The 19,032-nt window shown below is 42.6% G+C and overlaps 1 protein-coding gene across 10 annotated transcripts in view; it reads right to left on the bottom strand.

Moving 5' to 3' along the window:
* Window positions 1-361: 361 nt before the first annotated feature.
* LOC124063588 (serine/threonine-protein kinase WNK2-like) overlaps window positions 362-19,032 on the bottom strand; it is a 41,355-nt gene continuing 22,684 nt past the window's right edge. For 6 of the 10 annotated variants that reach the window (XM_046397387.1, XM_046397380.1, XM_046397388.1 and 3 more), the window contains 18 exons: window positions 17,898-18,947; window positions 17,117-17,311; window positions 16,442-16,870; window positions 15,841-16,167; window positions 15,596-15,639; window positions 14,291-14,450; window positions 14,081-14,197; window positions 12,858-13,028; window positions 12,534-12,582; window positions 12,222-12,320; window positions 11,018-11,808; window positions 10,504-10,561; window positions 10,338-10,411; window positions 9,473-10,140; window positions 8,280-8,506; window positions 7,866-8,090; window positions 3,168-3,469; window positions 362-3,035 (listed from right to left, as the gene is read on the bottom strand). In XM_046397387.1, the coding sequence (XP_046253343.1) occupies window positions 2,685-3,035; window positions 3,168-3,469; window positions 7,866-8,090; window positions 8,280-8,506; window positions 9,473-10,140; window positions 10,338-10,411; window positions 10,504-10,561; window positions 11,018-11,808; window positions 12,222-12,320; window positions 12,534-12,582; window positions 12,858-13,028; window positions 14,081-14,197; window positions 14,291-14,450; window positions 15,596-15,639; window positions 15,841-16,167; window positions 16,442-16,870; window positions 17,117-17,311; window positions 17,898-18,947 (5,337 nt within the window). In that variant the 3' untranslated portion in view covers window positions 362-2,684. Of the gene's footprint in view, window positions 3,036-3,167; window positions 3,470-6,042; window positions 6,663-7,865; window positions 8,091-8,279; window positions 8,507-9,472; window positions 10,141-10,337; window positions 10,412-10,503; window positions 10,562-11,017; window positions 11,809-12,221; window positions 12,321-12,533; window positions 12,583-12,857; window positions 13,029-14,080; window positions 14,198-14,290; window positions 14,451-15,595; window positions 15,640-15,840; window positions 16,168-16,441; window positions 16,871-17,116; window positions 17,312-17,897; window positions 18,948-19,032 lie in introns of those variants that run through there. The other 4 variants (XM_046397382.1, XM_046397384.1, XM_046397385.1 and 1 more) reach the window with 4 other exon arrangements.

Below are 19,032 nucleotides of genomic sequence, written 5' to 3'. Positions count from 1 at the left end.
TTAACCGATACTTCATAACAACATAAATGATATTATGTTTGAAACGTTTACTGAGTAAATTATTTGTCATGTGTATATTTCCTACAGGTAATTTGGTGTTGAATGTTGCGAATCTGTGGCTTTGTTTCAAAGATGTCGGCAGGACGGGCTGTGAAAATATCAAGTCTGATCTGACTGCAGGTTTTAATCAAGTCTACCAAATATAACCACTCCTGATTTAGTGTTTTCTTGCTAAAAATCGATCCTAATGGTTAACCTTAGCCCCATGCTTCATATTCTTGTAACTAGATATGTAATAACTTATGACACAGCTGATAAAAATAATAATTAAAAAAGGAAATAAAAACAATGAAGCATATCATCAAGCACAAAATAATATTTATTTCTCTCTCAACACAGTCTGTGATTAGAGTGCAGCAGGGCAGGGTGGGGTAATGCAGTGGGACAAACAGCAGGCAGAAGCAATCCCACACAGGTTTAAAATACGAGCTTTTGACAATCACAGCATATTCACCAGGGGGCAATGTTGTGCAGAGAGATGAGCAGAGTCGGGAAAAGTCAGGACTGCTCCTCCTCTGTGCAATTCAGCTCTCTGGCCACTGCATCCAAATGAACATGCCAACAGTTGTTATTCCCTCCTCTGCTCCCCATGTGTTAGCAGCGAGGGAGGTGGAACAAAACATACCAGACACAAGTGACAGAGAACAGAAATCTCTTACTACTGGAAGTATTTCATCAAAGCAGAAGACTCTGCATAATATCCTATAAAAGTCCAATTCAAACCGAATTGATGGAATAATATACATCAAAGCAACCCCTCCTCCTCCACCACCACCACCACCACCCCTAAACAGTCACACAAACAAAATGTACAAATATAAACTACAAGAAAACTGTACAATTCACAGCTTGGCAGGATTGGGGGTGCTGAAACCTTTCAAATGTGTTGTGGAGATGTGACATTTGTAACCACAGCAGCTGGATTGTTTATATTTGCTTTGTGGAACATGAAAAGTTGGCCATGCTTGTCAGTGATAAAAAAGTACAGGCGGTGAAACCCACTATACTTTGTACAGTGTAGGAAACATCAGAATTAAAGGAGACTATATGTTGTGCAAATCTCCCGCATCAAGTTTCATTTGAATTTTGTAATATTATTACTGAAAAGAAAATGACAAAAAAAAAAAAGAGGCCGTCATCGCAAACAACCTGGAAAATCAAAATTTCAATAAGGCAATAACACTGCTTTGTGAGCATATCTTTTGTTAATTTCATTTGAGGAGGGTTTTTTTTAAGTACCATCTTATGTGAAAAGAAAGAACTGTACAGTGGAATCCCCTCAGACAATAGCAGCATCAAAAAAAAAAAATCAAGCTTTAAGCATCAAATAATAATAATAAAAAAAATAGGTCAGACTTAACTGGTGATTGCACAAAATATTTTACAAACAGTGTATGCTGAGTAATAGGACAGACAAGTTGAAAGAACATTTAGCAGTAGTGACTTCAGAGTTGTGGTTTGTGGTTATGCTTATAATTTGCCTGGTAAAGTCTATCTGTTTTGCTTGGTGATTTGTAACTTTGTTCAACTTTTCAGCTTGCTCCTGTTGCACACATCAGAAATAAGGCTTGTGGCAAGGCCACGTTCAAAGCTTTGTGGAGGGGTTAAATTGCACTTTTAAGCCTCAAGCCTTCACATATTAATTGCTACATTCTTATCAGAACATTACCAGAGGCATATACTGTAGAAAGAACTATGTACAGTGTACAGGTATATGGCTCTGGACACTGTCTTTCCTCTGAGCACAAGGCTACAGCTCTTATGCTGTCTAGTTGGCCTACCAAAAAGAGTTTTTGTCCAACTGAGCCATTTGACCTGAAATTGTGGGTTTTGGCTGCTGGCGTAATTTTTTTTTTCTTCTCTCATCATTCATACATTAACCATTTGTTTCTGCAAGGCAACGATACATCTCACCACTATGGCATTCCATCTGTCACAGGGGTGTAAAGTAAACAAGGGTTAAAATATGATTTTATTATTTAAATAAGAGCAGTTATTAGTGCAGTACTACTAGGGCATTCACATGTAAACCAAAAACAAAAGTGTCTGTAATGCATTAAAAAAAAAAAAAAATGAGAGACTGCACTCAAGCTACCGCAAAAATAAAATAACTTGGTTGCAGACATGCTTTGTTTCACAGAAGGAAAAAAAAAGTCTATAAATCAATGTTCAAGGCACTACATCTCCTCAAATATCTTCATCATAAATACTGTCCCGTTACCTTATCTCAAACCACTGGTGTTTGGATTCCAATGTAGTGTTTAACATGTATGTAACAAAGAGAAAACTGCAGCAATAAAAAATAAAGTGAAATGCGTTTTTGTGACCACTGACAAAGTGTCTTGTATGGCTGAATTTAGTCAAGAACGAAGCCAAAAAGAATTAGGGTATGTAGACAAACTGAACATCTACTATATACTACACACGCACACGCACACACACATGCACGCACACACCCACGCACATACACTTCACTACAGATATACGTGTTGTATAAAGAATATCAACACTTGCATCATGTTATTTACAAGATCAGATTATGTACATGTGTGAATCTGGGCAACCAGAACAGAGTGGATTTGGACTATTCTGCCCAGACACAATAACACACTTTAGTTTGCAGATTAGGTAGTCCTAGTGGTTTTTGTACAGTGGTCATTCTCTGGGTCGTGCATGACCAGGGGGTAGGCTTTAATCCCTGGGTTTGCCATTGTGGCATAGGGCATCATTCTTGCAGCACCAAGAAGGCCTACAGGACCCACGGACCCTACAGGACTAGGCATGCCAGGCCACTGCTGGGGGTAAAGAGGACCGGGAACCATTCCACCATAGGAGCCTGCTGGCAAAAGGTACCCAGGAGGGAGCATTGCTGAGGTGTTGGTACCAAGGGCTGTGGGCATACCAGGACCTAAAGCAGCAGTCAGCGGGCAGGAAAGTGGCAGCTGGAACTTGCTGGGACCAACATGGCATTTCATCTGAAACAGAAGGGAGTTGTTGTACAAGAAGTGCACAAACCTCTTCACAAGTACAATATCACAGATAAAAGCACAACTCAAAAACTGATCCTTAATCGTCTATCCCTGAGTGCTCATTTCCATTTCGAATACCTCACGTGCAGCTGCTCCCATGACTGGCGCTCGGGCTTCCAGGTCCTGCTGGCGTCTTTGCTGTCTGATCTGGTTCAGGGAGGGCCGGGGTTGACTGGCTGCCGCAACAGTCTCCTTCGTCCAGTCATCTACCAGTTTGTGGAGGTCATCAGTGAACGTGCCTCTCTTGTTGTTGCTGTTGTTGGTCTGGACCTGAGCGAGCCGCGTGATCGGCTGAGGAGACGGCGAGGGTGTGGCTGCGGCGAGCGACGACTGCGTCTGACTGGCGGCGGTCCGAGCTGCAGCGTTGTTGAGAGAAGACCCTGAAAAGATGCAAAGGTCTTAAAAATCTGTCCAGTTACAAAAATACTTGGACAGTCAAATCAATTGGCTGCTGTAAGGTGTAGTTTAAGGCACTTTTGACACAATGAACCTATAATATCATTTCCACAAAAGCCATTTTTTAATACTTTAAGAATGGTCCTTATGGTTTTGTTGAGGCCGGAGTAAATGTGTATACAACTTATTTACTGCGACACATATTTTGCAACTATAGCAGCCAAAGGATTACAACATAGATGGACTTTCATTAGCATTTAAACACAAATGAAATGTTTGATATGCAAGCAATGACAAATTTCAGCAATCAAGACATCGACACTGCCATGCATAACAACAACAACAAACGAAAATGAATGCAAAAATCTGTAGGGTACCCACATTTTCAGAAATAACTGTCACATTTTCCAAAGTAACGAAACAAGAAAAAGAAAAAGTGCACATACAAACAAAAGGAGGACTAAAATAGTAAGGACAGAGTAGGGAAGACAGAGAGTAAGAAAGTAAATGAGATAGTTACTACTACTGCGCTCTTTGCCTAGACAAAGTCGTTTCAGAGTGGACCCTATAAAAAGGTAAAACAGCACAAGACATAAACAGTTAGGCCAGGACACACTGCACACCACAAGTATGTGGACAAGCTGCCTCAAAAGCACATTCAGCTATCAAAACAATCAGGGGAAGAGAGAAAGAGAAAAAGGAGGACAAGGGGTTTGAAAACCAGTAAGGTGGACTGGAAGAAAAGAGCCTATGTGTTCTCTTTACAATAAGCAATCATTTCAAGAGTTGACTATTAGAAAGTGTACCTTACAAGCTTAGGAGAAAAGCACACCTAACCGTGTTCTCTGATGTTGCATGTTAATTAGTTCCTACATTTCTGGCAACCTTAATGAACTGTCTTTAAGCAATACTGTGTTGGACACGAGTCTGGTTAAATGCAGCCACTATCGTCTTGATCTCCTTTACAAATAATTTTGATTTACTTGCAAGATTTAGTATGAATTAAATGGTCCATTAGGTGGAAGGGAGAGACCATCACAAGATAATAAGTGTATTCTAAGAAGGGAAGACTGGATCCTGGATTAAAAAGAGATCCCTTTGACGATGTGAGAATGCCTGTGAAACAAAACATGAAACCAAAACAAATAAAACTTCAAACTGAAAGAGCACACAGATACTAGCTGGAACTCAAGAGTCAGCACTTGTCAGAAACATGCAGGTAACTCAGGAGAGGTGGAAGGAAGGGGGGAAAAAGGAAGTAGTAATATTGATGATACAGCCCTTCATATGGCGGAGCAAGTCTCCATCAGTGCCCTGCCTGGCGCCTGCACCATGCACGTCTTCTCCGTCCAAACATGAGGGACAGAGAGAGCTCTCCTCTACCACAGCAAAGGGCCCTGTCTATCAGGGAAGGGCTGGTGGAGGAAGGGAGGGAGGGAGGGGTGGCAGTTCTCTGTGTTAGTATACAGAGGATTGCTCACTTGGGCAAAGTGCCTCGACATGGGAGATGTTACAGAATCAAAATTAACAGTGGATGGGAACACACAACAAATAAATAGGATAAAAAGGCTTAGGTATTCTCTCTCGCATATAAACACACACACACACACACCTGTACAAACAGGCACCCTGTCTTGTTTTAGATCTGACCCGAGTCCCATGTTTGGAGAGGACTAGCCCCAGAGTGCTCATGGGGTCTATTTATTAAAGCCAGAAGCACTGCACAAAGCATTTTTATGATGGGGAGAGGGTAATATATCCACAAACGAATGGTTCTGAATGTAACTGTGGTTCTGTGAATTGTGGATGATTGCCAGAGGATAGGCTGTGTGAAGTTACCTGCAGTGCAGCCTGGGCTTTGGAAGCCACACACACAGATCAGTAAGAGGCAAGGGCGCGCACGCTATGGAAGTGTTTCTTTTTCAATCTTCAAGCCATGAAACTGAATGGTGGCCAGACTCTTTGGTATCATTTGAAATTCACAGAGTCATTATAACTATTTCTGGCCACCACAGACAGTGCTTCCATACAGGAGGACCAATGGCAAAATCTTTGTGACAAAGTAGAACATGACCGCTGCTGCACCAGAAGATGGAAACACTCTTGAAGTTGCACTAAATATCACAAGGTCCAGGAAATAATCTGAACCCTTAGAACAAATATCCTCGCCAGACAATTTAGAAAGCCACTGCTGTGACAAGTCTTCTTATTTTAACAACATATCAGACAGCCAAAACACATCTAAATGCGTACACAAGGTGCAGATCAAATAGGCTGACAGAAATTGTAAATACACAGCTTTCACTCCATTTGAAGTTGAATTTCTAACTCTATTAAACAGGTTTTTATTCCTGTCTGCCAGTGTCTACTTGATACCACTACTGGGGGCACCAAAGTGATACAATTTTACAACCTACAGATAGCAGCATTAATTAGAATCACATAATGGCAATGACCATTAACAGATAAAATACATCTGTCACATATGTCTATATATAACTGTTCTAAATCCAGTGCTCCAATAGCTTTAAAATTTAAATCTCATACAGAATATCATTTTTTAATGGAGGCCATATTTGCTCAGACAAATCTAAGAACAAGACTGGAAACCAACAGTGCCATTATCTGCACTTAAATTAAACAAGTGTCCACAAATTATGATGTTTAACCTAATGAGTTTTCCAACAAAAACACATTCCATGCAGAAATGAGATCTGCTATCTGCTTCATTGATTGCTTGAAGATGAAAATGAAAAACATCCCAGCTGCACAAGCTTTAAATAGCTAGATTCAGTTGTCTTTGTTCCTATGAGTTTTGAATACAAACATCAGTGTGTGCATGTGATGGATATCCTCTGGTGGTCAGGAAAAAAAAAGGTCACTGAGGGAGGAGGGGTGAGAGGTCAAAATAGAAATTGGGTGATGTATGTCAGGTGAGGAGGCCTGTGAGGAGGGTGAAACAGAAGATCCACTATATAACACATAAATAACAAAAATGGTTGATAGAAGAGAGAGGCAGGTTAAAATAAAGAGAAAATGGACATGAGTGAGGGGAAATAGAAAAGAACAAATACAAACAGATGGACAGAGACACAGGTCCACTGAGGAATCTAGTGCGTGGTTTGCTACTAGATTTATAGGTGACTCTCTCTGACGTTTGGTGGTAAACCGTCCAGCCTGTAAAAATGAATATAAGAGGGAAGAAGAGAAGAAACAAGAGAGACACTTTGTAAAAGTGCACAGAGACTGGGATGAGAAATCCCCACCATCAAAAGCACCAGCAAAGGATACCAAGAAGGAGTGCCCAATATGCAGGAACCCACCATATTATTTGGTGATTAACAGGACATTTCAAACAATAATTACAACTCATAACGAAGACATTAAGTAGGGGGAAAAAACAACTACTGAGCAAGGATATAGTGGATGTTTGACTTCTTAAATTATTTGTTTGCTTGTCTATTAAATAATTCATTTATTATTATTTATCTGAAGGGGTCAGATAAAATAATGTATTTCAATTTTGATGTTTGAACAGTGTTTATACAGTGCATCAGAATTAGCAAGTAAGTATAATAAGTATATATAATTAGATACATTATACTTAATAATTTATCTACTATTACTAATAATTGTATTATTATTATTATTACCATTAATTAAAAACCACAACACCTGAAAGCAAGAAATCACCCAGTTACCCAAAAACAGATTCTGGGGCTGATAACACAAAAAGTCTGGCTGAAATTGTTGCGTATCAGCTGCACAAAGTTGTTGAGTTCAACTAAATTACAACACATAAGACAAAAAAAAAAATAAACACGGCAAGCTGTGACAGCTTGACAGACAAAACCAGTTCCTTGTGGTTACTGGAGGTACTGTGCTTACTGCTAACTACAAAATGTTGCAAAGAGCAGAGTAGAGACACAGCTCTTGGTTGCACAAATGCCAATACAGTGACCTTTCTTTATCTCAGTCATTTAGCTTTAACATGCATCTGTGTATATATTTCTATCCAACTGTCTAAATTGCAGTGGACTACATAGCTTAGTTAATAACTTTGTTAAATAATGGCTACTGAAAAACTTTGAGACATATCTATTATGTATAATTTATTATGAAATCATTATCCTCTATGCAACAGATTCTCTTAGTTGCAGTGGTTCTATACACAGTATGAGGTGGCCCTCTTTGTGTCTGTAATCCTTAAGGGTGAGACTCTTGATCCTTCCACTTGCAAAATCTTGTCCATGGGCAACATTAACACTGCATTTATCTTAGCCCTAGTGGCAGTTTTGCAGATAGGATGTGCCATACCAAAATACATACACACACACACACACACACACACATACAGATCAGCGTTCACATGTAGTGTACCTTGGCCAGGACCAGCTTGGTTGGCCGTTCCATCACTGTGTAGCCCGGCGTAGATGTTGTCTGTGGAGAAAGAACCTTTCAGGGAGCAGGGCTGCTGGGTGTGGACCTGCTCTGGGGCGGTACAGGGCTGACTGCTGGAGCTGGAGCTGCCACTGGAGTGGGCCGAGCCATCTGACAGAACTGAGCTTTTAGCTGGAGAGCCCGATGAACTGGCAGCACTTTCACCTTGGGGGTGGTGGTGGGGTGAGAATAAAGTGTGAGAGTGAATCACTGTGAATCACACACTCCTACAGTTTTCTGAACCTGACGCCATTCCTGTGTTTTCAACTTGTGTGCTTCAGACTGAAAAAGCTCTCCTCTACATATAAACCATCACATAAACCACTCATCACCACACCATCCCAACCCACACACCTTTTCTCTCTGTGGAGGTGTTGAGATTGTTTTTGAGCTGCTGCACCATAGGATTGAGCAGTTTTCCAGCCTTTAGCTTGTGCTTGCTGGCCCTGCGCCTGCGGCCACTCGGGGGTACGGCATGAAGCAGGCCGACATTGGGGGGCAGCGTTTTGCCCAGCTCCTTGTACAGACACTCAATCTCACTCCTCTGGAACGCCTGCAGCTCAGAGATCTCCTTCATGTGTCTAGTGAGAAGGTATGGCGAGAGAACAGACGGAAATTAATTTTGAAATACTGGCCGCTAGTCTGCTTCTTCTTGCTAGTTCTTTTTCCCCTCAGTAATTTAGTCTTCATGTTGCGCACTAAAGTCCCTGTCATTGCAGTCAGGATACGTGCATCAAGAGACAACCTCTCCTGACTCACGTGTGGCAACTTAGTGGCTTTTGAAGTAAGTGATCATTTAGCTTTTGATGAGCCCTGTGCACAGGAGTGTATTGTTTACATTTTCTTAGAATATAACAGCTGTTATTTGTGTATGTAATCCAGTGTTATTCAGATCATAATAATGTCAACGTAGCCATTTTTCTGCTGTCAAAAATAATGCCAGAATTTTAGCAGGGCCTGTCTCATTGCTGATAATTGTTTTCATGCCATTACAAACTATTACTTCTGGATATCTCTGCTACTAACTACAACCTTAAGTCACACTTCAGTGATTTTAAGTGCGGTGGGCACATAATGTTACAAAACGTTTACCAAAAATCACAAATTTGTTCTGGAGCTTGTGACAGTTCATGTTACAAGTGGAATCTCATTTATTTTTACAGCATGATCAAAATATCTCATCAGAAAGGAATTTCAATTAAGTGATAAGCTCACTTGTTCTTAATGATGTGGTAATGTGGTAACTGATAACTGAGAAGGGATAGGCCTCCCTTGACAAATTGGTAATGACGGAAAATTAATGCCTGGCATCTTCAACAAATGAAAATAAAACTGCATTTACAGCAGCCACGAGCCATGATAAATGAGAAGCTCTCAATACAGCAGCAAATATACAAGGAATCACATCTGCTGCTTTTAAATATGGGCAATAAAAAAAATAAAAAAAATCAAGCACTGTAAAGTGAGTTCAGAAAAATGTTGATGACATCACTACTGACAGGCTGTACAACAGTTGTGGATGAGTGCATGTGTGTGTGTTACTTTACTTTTCTCTCAGTTTCTGCAGCTCTTTCCTCATGTCTGCATCCTCAAACTCGGAGTCATTGTCACTGCTGATGTAGGATGAATGGGCATGTCCTACAGAAGGCGAGGGAGCGTGACCATTCATTGCCACAGGCTGTCGGCTTGGTGAATCGGAGCTCTGCTCACTTTTGCTCCGACCAGAGCGCCGCAGGAAGGCCACGGCCCTCTTCATGAGGTCGCTGCCACTGTGCTCAGACAGGGCATGAGCTGGGGGAGCAGGGTGGGCTGGTGGAAGGGCCACACTGCTGCTGTCCTCATCTGCTGAGTCAGAGTAGAGGTGAGAGGAGCGGTGGTGGTAATGGTGATGGGTCGGAGTGTCAATGGTCTGGGCGCGGGGGATATGGTGTGGGGTGAGATCAGGGCTGGAAATGGGGGTGGCCTGGTAAAAGTTTGGTGGGGCAGAGTACCGGTTGCTATTGTGGAGTTTGGATGTTCCTGCATTTTCATTATCAGCTGTAGCTGACACTGTGGATCTGCCCACAGCCACACAGTCCTTCTCTTTGCTCCCTTTGCCCTGGGTCTGACTGTGAGACCCACCAGAACCACTAGAGGGTGCTGCAGAGCTGCATGTGCTGCAGTTCGTCTTGCTTTTCTCTAAGCGACAAATGACATCCGGTGGAGTCGGGATGATCTGGAAGGAAGAGAAGACCTTGTCCATAACAAAATTAAAATCTGTAAACATCATCAACTAATGCAATGTTTACGCAACGAACTGGACCCAGGGCAAACAATGGCATAAGTCATGACTTGTAATACAATTTCATTTTGTGAAATGACGTTTGTATTGAGCAGATTTGCTCATTAAGAGTTTTGAAAGTGTATTCTTACTTGAAATCGGCTTTTGGAGCTGTTTGAACTGGAGCTGGCAGTCATATCACGTCTGTTAGAAACCCTGTTAGTGGCTAAAGAATGAGGACAAAGGGTTTTTTTAAAAAACAAATTATTCAATGCATTAATTAGAAGACATGGACATTTCATAAAAAATGTTACCCACCTGCCACGACAGAGTCACTTCGCACAGCCGCACTATCTGTGCGCTCAGGAATCAAGGGCTAAAAGGGAAAAAGTAAGTAAGTAAGTAAGTAAGTGTGTGTGTGTGTGTGTAGGAGGGGTTTGCAATAATTTTGATTGGTGGTGGTAAATGGTAAGTGGTGGTAAATCACTAGATGACTGTGGTAAGGGCAGCCATTATCCTCTCCTGACCTCCCTTTTGTGTGAATGAGTCAGACCCTAATTTGTTTCTGGTAGCATGCATATGCCGAAAGAGACACACACACAAAATGAAGCTGCCAGAGAAAGAGATCGTGATGAATTGTTGTGCTGACAGCAGTAATTTTGTTACCCTCCCCCTCTTTAAACACAGTATTAAGTTTGCTCTTAACAGCCAATAGTCAAATCAATAAGAGGAAGGGGCAGTGATGCTTCCATTAACTTAGCTTCTAACAAATGTCCAATGCTCAGATTTCTCTCTCTCTCTCTCTCTCACACACACACACAGTGAAATTTACCAGTGGATCCCCTTTCTTCTTCTTATGTGCTCCCTCTGTGCTCTGGCCATCTGAGATTGGAGGTGAGCTCACTCCCTCTGTACTGGAGGCCTGGGGGTCAGACGCAGTGCTGGAGGGCTGGGAGGGAGCGTGCTCCTGGTACAACAGGTTTCTCAGCTTCTCATCCAGAGTCTTGATGGTGCGGTCAACAAACTCCACCCTGCGTGGTCCCTCACTGTCTGACTCTCCTGGCCCCCCACACACTGGCTGCTGGTGGCTTGATGACTGGGAACTCTGGGAGGTCTGATGTGCTGGACTCTGGGGCTGAGAGGTGACTGTCCCAGGCTGCATGGGCGTGGCATAGGGTTGCTGCAGGACCACAGACTGATGGGAGGCCAGCTGAGTGGTTAGTTCTCCAGTAGGACTGCAGTTTTGATTGGGCTGATTAGTCTGAGAGGAGGCCGAACCACCAGCTGCTCCTTTATCAACAGTATTCACATCCAGAGAGACAGGTGGCACAATAGCACAGCATGGCATGTCGGTTACCATAGAGACAGCAGAGATGCAAGGCTCTTCCACAGGAAGGGCGTTGTGATGGCTGGTACCAGAAGCAGGAGGGCCATGTTTAGTTGCACAGGGTTGAGGTTGTTGGATCCTCGCTTTGTCAGTGATTTGGTCTTGAAGTTGCACTGAGGCCTGAGCTGCAGCGGGCAGAGAGGAGGAAGAGGGCGACAACAGAGTTTGGGAGGACAAAGATGCAACTGCCGTAGTCACTGCAGGCCTGACTGATGATGAAGTGGACTTTTCAGATTCTGGAGAAATAAAGAAAAAAAAGTTAATTAGGAAGAGAACAGATTGGGAGTCTGTTCTCAGTTCAGTCAAGGCCATGAAGAACAAGAGCTGGGTCCTGCGGGTGCCAGAGTGTTACATCACTGCTCGTTTTTCCCCATCAGGCTCTGTCAGATGGAGTATAAATTCTGCCCTTCATTTCTGCCTAGAACCACTGCAGAAGCACTCTTATATAACTGACCCCGACTCCGATGCATGCACAATGTCTTCACTATCATTGGCAGCAAGTATGACACAAACAATTTAGTTTATTCTATAGACAACATATTCCTGGCAGAGAAAAATCATATTGGAGAACTTTGTTTAGTAAGTAGTAAATCTGAAGATAGTAAGGAAGAATTAGTGATACTATAGTGTTTCTGAGAGTGCAGCATACCTTGGGATGTAGAGCTGTGAGATACAGTCTTCTCTTTGTCTAACATAGGCGTCTCAGCCACAGGGCAGATGATAAACCAGCGTTTGCCAGTGTGGAGGACTGTCAAGGACAGAGAGACAGAAAAACTCATACTTCCACATGTCCTATAAAATCAATTTTAATTCTTCTTATATTTGAAGAATACAAAAAGGCTTTAAAGCAATTCATTACATCATTCTCATTTTAATTGTTCTTAAGAATACAAATGGACTAGTTGCCAAGTTCAACTTGAAGTTAGAAGTGTGAGCCACTCCAGGGGACTCAGAGTCTTACCATTTTGCTGGTACACCAGCTGTGCGGTGCTGGGTGTGGTCTTCAATCCCTAAAGAAAAGGAAGGATTATTTCATAAACATGAGGCATCTGTACCATTTTAATAGAATTTTTTACACAGGTTTCTCCAGCCTGACAAAGAACTGAACATTGGAAATACATCGAGTTAGATCAAAACGTCAAATCAGCAAGAATGGTATTTTTGGCAGCTCTTGTTGGCACGCAACGCCATCCCCAGAGTGCTGTCAGGATGATGTATCCCAGGGAGGCACTCGGACGCAGACTGCGCCATTGCAACTTTTAACTGTCAACAGCTCCTTTCTCACCTCTGTTCCCAGTGTGCCAGCTCCTTCATTCTGTTTGGGACTGCCTTCCTGGTCAGAGTTCCTCTCACCCTCAGTGTCCTCGCTCAACATGTCCTCTGCCTTGTCCACAATGTCCTTCAGCTGCTCGATGAACACTTCTTTTTCTAAAGGCAGAATGAAATCATTCTCCACCTGAGGGGCACGATGGAGGAAAAAAAGGAAACAAAGATTAAAATTCACATTTTAAAACTAAAAAAAAAATGTAAGCATCATAAATTAACGCCAGAAAATTTGAAGGAATGATATGCAGCAGTTGTTGGCTGCTGTTAGTGAGCGCACCATTAAGCAATTCTGAAGAAAGATTGTTGATTGTTGTATCTAATTCCCAGGAAGCCTAATCCTCACCAAACAAAAACACTGGTATTTGACAACCTGGGGATGAACTTCAACAAACGACAACAAATCTTTCTTTAGAATCGCTGATGCCCAAAAAAACCCTGAACACAGCAAATTAATGGCAAAATATAAAAATACACTCAGAGGGAAGATACAGTCATCGCCTTATGCTTCTAGTGGATCATGAGTTATGATTACGAGAGATTTTCTTTGTTTTGTTTGTTGCCTTTTTTATTTCTACCAATGCTACATAAACATATTATAATTCATGCAAAGAACTTACCATGAAAATGTATTCAGGAACTAAAAATAAAAACATGAAAAACTAATAAAAATGAAAACTTAAAATAAAGGAAACAAAAAAAAATACAATAACTAAAGTTTGCAATGTATAAGATAAGGATTTGATAATAAATAATAGTAAATAAATACAGATCATTTTATCCTAACAAGTAACGCTTAAAATAAAACATTTAGGATAAAAGATTTTTAGTATATTTTAGTATAAAAGATTGAAGTCTGCTGCCAAGACAAAACAACTTCAAAATTCACATTCACAAGTAGGTGTTTGCCTTGTACTATCTATTTTTTAAACAATACGTTGGTGGAGCAGTTATACCATAAATATTCATCTACCCATCTAAAAATATGAGCCTAATATTAATTGGTTGGGATTTGAGGAGAGAAAAAAGAGCAAGAGAGAGACAGAAGATTTTTTTTTTACTGCATTGCAGCAGAAAACAGCAACACAGGGAGCTTCAGAGTTCTGAGCATCTCAGGCAATGCAGAGCTCACAGCACACTACAAAAACCTTTCCATCAATTCAAGAGGCAGCGACTCCCACACACCATGTATGTAGCAATCTCCTCCGGTGCGTCTCCGTCCAGGTCAAACTTGAAAGTGACCATTTTATGGTTATGAGTTTCCAGCTGACACTCTACCATCTTATCCCCAGTGTTACACACCTGCAACGAGAGTGGACACAATAATATTGACTACTACCATATTTGCACATGGGCTTAAAGTGTTCCACCTTAGAATATATTTTGGTTACCCACATTGAGCATGTTGAGCTTTGGCCTGCTGATCTTCTCTTGCCGAGAACGAGTGCGTGCGGACCTGCGGTGGTGTTTGCGGATTTTCCCTTCCCCTTTACTTCCATGTGTCCCCTCGTAACCATCACTCATCTCCTTCCCTGACGTGGCATCAGAGTTGACACTGGTATTGGTGAGGAAATGCAAGTATTAGTGGAAGTAAGTACTGCACTCATGAAAACTTGAATACCGAATACACACCTTTAAATTTACTATATGTGGTTTCAAGTATAAATGCACCAGCAGCTGTATTCAGTATCTAACAAAAAATAACAAGTAACAAATATGCTCAAACATGTTCGAGACCGTTATGCCAGTCCACTGTCACACAATTCTCTGGGTGCGATAGATAAAAATCATGTCCTGCAAATGGAAAGACGCTAATGGTCCTAAACTCCCCTTGGATATGGAGCTCAGCGAGAAGGTTTATATTTATCATCACTCTGGAATGCCTGCAGGATTTGGCAAGTCTGATATATCAGCCATGGGTGACGCTAAACTCTACATAAGCTTCAATGGGAGATAGACTTGTGGGGGGATTAGCTATCTGTTATCCATTACGAAGGAACAACTGAACAACTTTTTGAAATTAAAAGGAATCTCAGCTGCTGCAGGTAGCAGTGATCCAAAAGATCAACAGATGCGAACAGAGTGCACTATTATAAACATGTTTGTGTCTTCATACCACTCAGTGTGTGTTAAACAACATCCCTGCCTCAGGGAGCTTAAAACAAAAAAACACACCTGACAGAGGCATTGTTTTTGGTAGTGTTAAAGGTCCAGGGTGTAGGATTTAGTGGCATATAGTGATTTGGTTGCAGACTTTAGCCAGCTGAAAGTCATCACATCCCTCATCACCCTCCAACAGGGCGGGTGATGAGGGATGTCTGTTCTGGAATACTCTGTAAACGCATGCCCTTAAACCCTTCACACTGGACCTATTAAAACTCTCTTTTTTTCCACTCTTTGTGTGAGACAAAAGAGCAATTTATCCATTCAATTCAAAGTTCCTTTCAACATGGCAAAGCACCGATGTATCTACTATAATAGTATAAACCATGGTGCTTCTAATTCTTTAAGTCTGCAGTAAGAGAAAATCACTTAAAACCAGATGCATTATGTTCAGGAACAATGTTGCTCGAGAGATTAATGTCCATTTGACAGCACATGAGAGCTAACTGAGATTAGTCGGTAATTCTAAGAAATGCATACTTGCTCAGTCACTGACTCGTTCCCTGCAAAGATGGCTGGGGGAATATAATCTAGTACCTGTCATAGCTCTGTCCTCCAGTGTGTTTCTCTGTGGCTTGATCCTACACACAAAACACAAAAACAAACAAAAAGAACCAAATAAAAGAGACAACCATGAATGTAAGTATGTATTTCAGTTTCTGACAGTGACTCGTGAGGAAGTACGTTGACACTACACACAAGCGTATTGGTGTCTTTGCAATGCAAGGCAGTGAGCCGAAGAAATAAAAATGAACTAAAAGTTGTGTGTCATGTGCCCATACCTCAGTGTTGGTCTCTGTAGGACCCTGAGCTGAAGCTCCTGTGAGAGAAGTGACCTGATTCTGCTGAGTCAGGCAGGAACTGGCAGAACCAGATGATGCTCTCTGAGAATCAGAGGGCTGCAGCACAGGAATCTGGCTCTGAACCTGACTCTGGGACTGGGCCTGCATGGGCAGCTGGCATTGGTTCTTGTTGTCCAGCTGGGCAGCAGTGGTGACTGTGCTCAAGTCTGACCTATTCTGCACAGGTGGGGAGAAGACTGCAGGTTGGGTGAGCTGAGCGGAGGAGACAAGCTCAGGATGGCTGACCTGGGCGTGCTGGGGAATCTGCTATAACAAGACAACAACACAACACATTATTATTATTGTATGTATAACAACATGCAAGACTTTAGTAATACTTCAACCTGCATTATTTAATGTATTATATTAATGTGCCTTCTATCTTTCAGTCACAGGATAAGAGTACAGTAACTCTAAAAACACTTTTTGTGTGATGCATACAAAGATGTAAAAACAGCCTGACAGAGATTATCACAATCAAAGGTTCCAGCTCACACCCTCTTGGCAAACATCTGCACTCCATTGCAGCCATTATAATTACCTGTATCAGAGGCTGAGTGCTGCCATTTGTGTAAGGGTGTGTGTTCTGGGACGTGGCAGTGTGTGTGTGTAAGGGGTGGGTTAGTGCTGATATGAATGCAGGCTGTGAATCGGAAGCTTCAGGTCTAACACTTTGCTGCAGAGCAGCGGTGGGCTGATGCTGTGGGGATGTGGGTCCCACCTTGCCCAGTGTGGGTGAGGGGGAAGGGATGAGAGACACTGACATGGGTGAAACTATCACATTTTCAGTGTGCAGAGGAGAAAGAGGGGAGATAGTTGGGGTCACAGGATGAGTCTGCCCAGGAGAAAGGAAGATGTGATTAAGAGAAGAGGAGGTTGAAGGGTGAGGGGCAGTGCAGGAGTGAGGGTAGGAGGATTCACAGTCAGTCACAGCTGCCATCACCTGGACTATGGGATACTGTGAAGAAAACTGAAGAAAAAAGAAAAAAGGGAAGAAGAAACAGAGGAGAATCAAATAATCTAAAGAACAAAGCTCAAAACAGAAGGAGGATGCATCAAGACAACTTGCTTCAAATCTATATTGTTATAGCTATATTGTTGTTGGTCTGTATAATCCAAGAAAAAAACTGTTGAAAGACACAATAGTTCAGAGACAAGAAATATCAACAAGTATTATTTAAGATCTGTGACAGCAGTGAGAACAGACTGACAATACCTGTGATGGGTGTGTTTGTTGTACAGAGTTTGAAATATGCAGAGGTTGGAGTTGTTGGTGGACAGGAGCCTGAGTTATTGACTGCTGAGTAGGATGTGCCTGGGCTGCCGCACAAGAAGCTGATTGGCTGAGATTGTGCCCATGGCCCTGTCCATCTTGTCCAAGTTGTGAAATGTTTTGACCAGCAAGAACATTCTACGGAAGAAGGACAAGGGAGGGATTCAAGTTTTCATCTCTCAGTTTGGAAATCTGCATTTGCTGCTATTGACCCAGATGAGAACAGCTCACATTTTCCATCCTGTCCCTAAGTCTGGAATCAGTCCGAATCTGCTGCACATACTAGAGCACTGTGTACCACAGACGCAGAGCCAGCCTGGGGAGGGCTAGCGGATGCAGCGGCTAAAGCCACTGTTATTGTTTTTATTACTGTTAAATTATTTCTCGGTTGGCTGTTGTCCGAAGAAACTCCCGTTTATTGGCCAGTTCGATTTATCATTCAACTGTCTACTAACACAGCTGCTTCCAATTTAGCTGCACAAAATCAAAACCAAGCACCATAATAAGAGTAGCTCCAAAACCAGCAGTTGTATAAATGTTAACTTGCTTAAATTAATTATTTTGCATCCCACCCACATTAAGTCCAAGCAGCAATGCTTTGAAACTGATGATAAATAAATAACAGGGCAAGGTCAGAGAGGGGATAACAAACATAAAATTGAACAACACTGTGTATGGCACCTTGCTATAAAATTTCTAGTGATCATCAAGACTTTTCACTCACCTGCTGTATGATATGCGCAGTCTGGCTATACTGGGAAGAGGCTGAAAGGCTCTGAGGAGTCACTAAGTGGTTAGCTCCCCCATACGTCTGTGGAGCAGCAGTGGACTGTGCAGGCAGGTACTGGGTCTGAGCTGGAGCAACCTGTTGCTGCCGTACACTGATAGCAGAATGTCCATAGCTCTCAGGAGCAACATCAGGTAGTCCTGCCGCAAGAAAACTCTGATGTGTGCCTGCAATAACTGGGGCCGTTGTAGGAAGAGGTTGTGAAGCTGGGGTCTGAATGTGTTGGACTGTAGACTGGGATACATCATGGCTCTGTAGCTGAACTGCTGTCTGCATGGTCTTCTGACTGTGCTTCTGTAGAGTTGTGGTGGGGACCTGTTGCTGACCAGGAGCTTGTACAATCTGAGAACGGTGGGCAGGCTGTTGAGCCATGTGTTGGTGTATGCTATGCAGGGTTTCTTGGCTATGCTGGACTTGGGGCTGAATATAAGCCTGCCCTGCATGTTGTGTTAGTTGTATATTGGACTGAGTATTTTGCAGTAAGGGCTGTTGCTGCTCTTGCTGAATAGGTATATGTTGGGTATAAAGTGCTGGCGTGGAGGAGCTCTGACTAGGCTGCTGACTAGGCAAACTGACTGCAGCCTGGACCTGTTGCAGTGTGCTGGGAGCTTGTGCAGGAAGACACTGGGCCATGGCTGCAGTTGGGGCTACAGATGCAAGAGGGTAGCTTTGTGCTGGCTGCTGTGTTGAAAGGGTGGTGGCTGCAGCAGCAGCAGTCTGTTGTTGAACTGGAGCAGGATATCCTGACACAGAGTGAGCCCGAGTTGGGGCCGCACAGTTCTGACAAGCTTGTTGGACTTTCAAAGGAACAGCTGATGATGCTGAAATACTTGCTGGAGCTGGTGGTGCAGCACAGTGTTGGCCAGCATACGGAGAGGCAGGATGGCTGTGTCCAGGCTGGAGATACTGCAGTGGTGCGTGCACTGGTGTGCTGGAAGAAGGCAGGCCCTGGATAGATGGCTGATTGTGGTGACCTGCTGAACCGGTCTGAGGACACAAAGGACAGAAACTCAAATTAGACCCTCTTGGGGGTGAATTTCACTGGGCAAGGATGAAATCCCACTAAAACTGT

The sequence above is a fragment of the Scatophagus argus genome, chromosome 8 (genome assembly GCF_020382885.2).
Source record: "Scatophagus argus isolate fScaArg1 chromosome 8, fScaArg1.pri, whole genome shotgun sequence".
In the NCBI taxonomy this organism is placed as follows: Eukaryota; Metazoa; Chordata; class Actinopteri; family Scatophagidae; genus Scatophagus; species Scatophagus argus.
This window is presented reverse-complemented; position numbering and strand designations above follow the sequence as displayed.